General features: G+C 32.8%; 3 protein-coding genes across 3 annotated transcripts in view; all 3 read left to right on the top strand.

Moving 5' to 3' along the window:
• LOC109586046 (uncharacterized) overlaps positions 1–971 on the top strand; it is a 24,109-nt gene extending 23,138 nt beyond the window's left edge. Inside the window, exons 9-12 of the mRNA XM_020002214.1 lie at positions 114–200; positions 248–547; positions 595–863; positions 966–971. Of these exons, the coding sequence (XP_019857773.1) occupies positions 114–200; positions 248–547; positions 595–863; positions 966–971 (662 nt within the window). The remainder of the gene's footprint in view (positions 1–113; positions 201–247; positions 548–594; positions 864–965) is intronic.
• On the top strand, positions 923–1,645 carry LOC109586049 (uncharacterized). Its single transcript, XM_020002216.1, has 2 exons — positions 923–1,513; positions 1,560–1,645. Exons 1-2 carry the CDS (start codon positions 1,037–1,039, stop codon positions 1,584–1,586), a joined length of 504 nt encoding a protein of 167 aa, XP_019857775.1. The 5' UTR covers positions 923–1,036; the 3' UTR covers positions 1,587–1,645.
• A 1,012-nt stretch (positions 1,646–2,657) lies between these two features.
• LOC109586045 (uncharacterized) overlaps positions 2,658–3,233 on the top strand; it is a 1,511-nt gene continuing 935 nt past the window's right edge. The window contains exon 1 of the mRNA XM_020002213.1: positions 2,658–2,673. Within this exon, the coding sequence (XP_019857772.1) occupies positions 2,658–2,673 (16 nt within the window). The remainder of the gene's footprint in view (positions 2,674–3,233) is intronic.

Here is a 3,233-nt window from a genome sequence, read left to right as displayed (position 1 = left end):
ACTGAAAAAATGGCTATTTGTTTGTGTATATATTTATTTATGGCCATACTTGACTTTCTGATAAAACTTTTCCATATGTTATGATTAGCACTATATGTTTTATGCATTAATAGTCATAGAACCTCGAATTGGCAAAAAGATTGACTTGATGACACGTCAAGATAGAGGTTATAATGAAGCAACACTGGATAAAAATTATGGTAAGAGGCAAAAGAGATACTGAATGTACTTACAATTCCAAATACAGGTCAGTTGACTATTGCAGACCTTGCTTATATAGATAACCTACTGCATATGACACGACATGATTTTACTACAGCTAATGTTTACAAACTTGGCCTTCAATTGGGTCTATCAGCTGATACACTGGATTTTATTCACAGAAAGTGGAATAAAGATGCTACTCATTGTCTGCGGGAATGTCTCAAGGAATGGTTGAAGCAAGCTGATGATGTGAGAAGTAAAGGTGGAGCTACTATTCCTGCACTAATTAAAGCACTGAGAAAAATTGGGGAGACTGCTATAGCTGATGGTATATGTAATGAGTGTAAGTGACAATCATTGTGATAGATACTCTATATTACTATTCTGCAGGTCATCCTGCTTGTTGTATCTTTAAGCGACATATATCTGATCAGTCAATGTCAGATACAATACTACAGCTTGCTCTAAATCATGTAGAGAGAGAGCTAGGTATTATGGATCCTCTAACTGGAGGTGCAAAAGTGCAGTTATCATTAATTCAGGATTTTGTGTGTACTCATTATCAAAACCTTGATAAGTTTGCTACTGTTTTACAACAGTTTCCTTCTACTGAAGCAATTGGAGCTATTATTAGGAAAAAGTACAGTAAGCAACAATCAGTAATTCATTACAAAAATATACTTTTATAGCAGAAATAATTCCTCATGGATCTATAGACAGCGAAAGTAAATATTTTTGTATTGTGTTTACATATAATTTAGGTCTAAAAGTTTCTGATCTAGATACATTGAGGCACACATATGATCAGGCTGTCACTACTGCCTGTGATGCTATGAATGAAATTCCTTCAGATGACCTCAAAGAGTTTCTTTATCGTGACTATCCTTATTTCATTCATCAATTGGAACATATTGATACAACTTATGACATTCTAGCTTTAGTCTGCATGAGGTGTTCAATTATAAATGTCAGCCTACTGGAAGATGTTGCCGGTTATTTCAAAGTCAAAAAAGCCATTACCATCATTAAAGAATACAAAAAACATATGAATAAGTTTAAGTCGCTTCGAATGTTTTTAAATGTGGAACTGTATTCTGACAAACTATTTCAATGTGGAAAAATCTCACTTGCTGTTGCTAGAGATGTTGACAACTACACTTTAGATGATGCACAGGTCCTGCTAAATACAGTATTCAAGGAATTAGCCCCTTATGTCATGATTGAAGAATTTGAATATATCAGAGATCATGCTTCCTTTACTATCATTTGTTCCATTCCTCTGCAATTTCTTGCATCACTTAATAAAAAAGTATGCCATTATCTGATATGCTGACTTGTATGTAGTTTTGCTTTAGGTAAATGTTGAAGGTAAAGAATTTTAAAATGTAAATTATGTAGAATCTGATTTATTTCACAGAAACTCCAGAAAAAAAATTTAAACAGATATCACAAAATGTATATACGTTTCGTTAACTAAGAGCAAGAATTGAAGATGGTGCATTGACATTCATTTTTTGTTTTAGTATGGTACAATAATTTTAGTTTTAGTTTTAGTTATGCAATGGCATAGATTCAGGTCCGTATCTATGGCAATGGTAATCATTTTAGTTTTAGTTATTGTTATCACTTCAAAATTGTATTTTAGTCTTAGTTTTAGTTTTATTCTTCAAGTGCTTCTAGTTTTAGTTTTAGTTTAATTCATGAAAATTTTTCCAATAATGTAAAAACAATTAATTAAGAACTAGTAAATGGACCAAATGACCTGACCAACATTACAATGGAGGTGTTAGTGATCAGACCTCTTCAATAATTTAAGTAGTTACAAGTGTGCTATTATAGTTTTAGTTTTAGTTAATGTATCTCACAATTAAAGTTTTAGTTTTAGTTATAGTTAATTAGTACTAGTTTTAGTTTTAATTATAAGCACTGAGGAATTTGAATTTTAGTTTTAGTTTTAGTTAAAGAAAACAGCTTACTAAAATTAAAATAGGTTTAGTTTTAGTTATTGTTAACTAAAACAACACTAATTCATTCATACATGTACATGTACACATAATTACAATTTACTCTTATTATCATTACTTTGTCTTGTTACTGTACATTTGTTATAGTGTGATGATCATTATGTATATGTAGATAATAATAATCATTATTATTAAAAAAATTGCTGCAGTGTTGTTGATTACAGTCAAACCTCCGAAGAGCAGACACTTTGGGAAGTCAGCTATTGTCCTTTATTCAGAGGTTGTCCTCTTCTCAGAGGTTGTGTTGTGACCTCCCCCTGTTTCAGAGATCAGGTTTAGGTCAAGCATTAAGCTATAGCTACTGTATAATCTATAAATACTAGGCCTAGCATCATTATTATACTATAATAACTGCTTTAAGTGTTCTTATTAATTTAATGATTACTATTAACTTTAATATTGAGGGTGTGGCTTTCTATATTTCCGGAAATGTCCGTTTACAGAGGTAAAATCACATGTTTAGAAGCTTCTTTGTGCTTGTAAAACTGTCCGCTGTCCGGAGTTTAGAGGTGGTCGCTTCTGGGAGGTTGCTAATGTACAGTAAGATGGGCTATTTTCATCGGTGACTGCAGGTTTGTCCGCTCTAGAGAGTGTGTCCGCTTCTCGGACTGTCCGCTATCGGAGGTTTGACTGTATTGACATTCATTTATACCTTTTTTGGACTAGAAATTAGCACCTCTTGATCGTTTTGGTAGACATTTTCTCTGTCCAATTATCAAGAGACTAAACGTACAATAGTCATAGAATACCAGTGCATTTATAATGTAAGTGTGCATTAATAAGGGAGGAAAGAATTTAAAACATAATAATAATAATAACTAGTGTTACACACAGACAAGGGCGTAGCTAGCATAAGGCTAGGGTAGGCTATAGCCTACCCTGAAGTTCAGAAGTCAGAATTGAAGTTTAGTAGTTTACCTATATTGAGTTTCTGCCTTAGTCACTTATGATCAAAGATTATAGAAGTTTAGGGTAGCTGTCTCAACTGGCAGTTACTCACTCAGT

The sequence above is a fragment of the Amphimedon queenslandica genome, unplaced genomic scaffold, assembly GCF_000090795.2.
Source record: "Amphimedon queenslandica unplaced genomic scaffold, v1.1 AMPQUscaffold_12959, whole genome shotgun sequence".
Classification (NCBI taxonomy): Eukaryota; Metazoa; Porifera; class Demospongiae; order Haplosclerida; family Niphatidae; genus Amphimedon; species Amphimedon queenslandica.
The sequence above is the reverse complement of the archived record's forward strand: the minus strand, read 5'-3'. Positions and strand labels throughout refer to the sequence as shown.

What these genes read in the sequence shown, in the direction of transcription:
- LOC109586049 (XM_020002216.1), top strand. Translation starts at nt 1,037, where the DNA reads ATGAATGAAATTCCTTCAGATGACCTCAAAGAGTTTCTTTATCGTGAC. An exon ending in TTGCATCACTTAATAAAAAA is followed by an intron (nt 1,514 to 1,559) that starts GTATGCCATTAT and finishes GTTTTGCTTTAG; the next exon opens with GTAAATGTTGAAGGTAAAGA.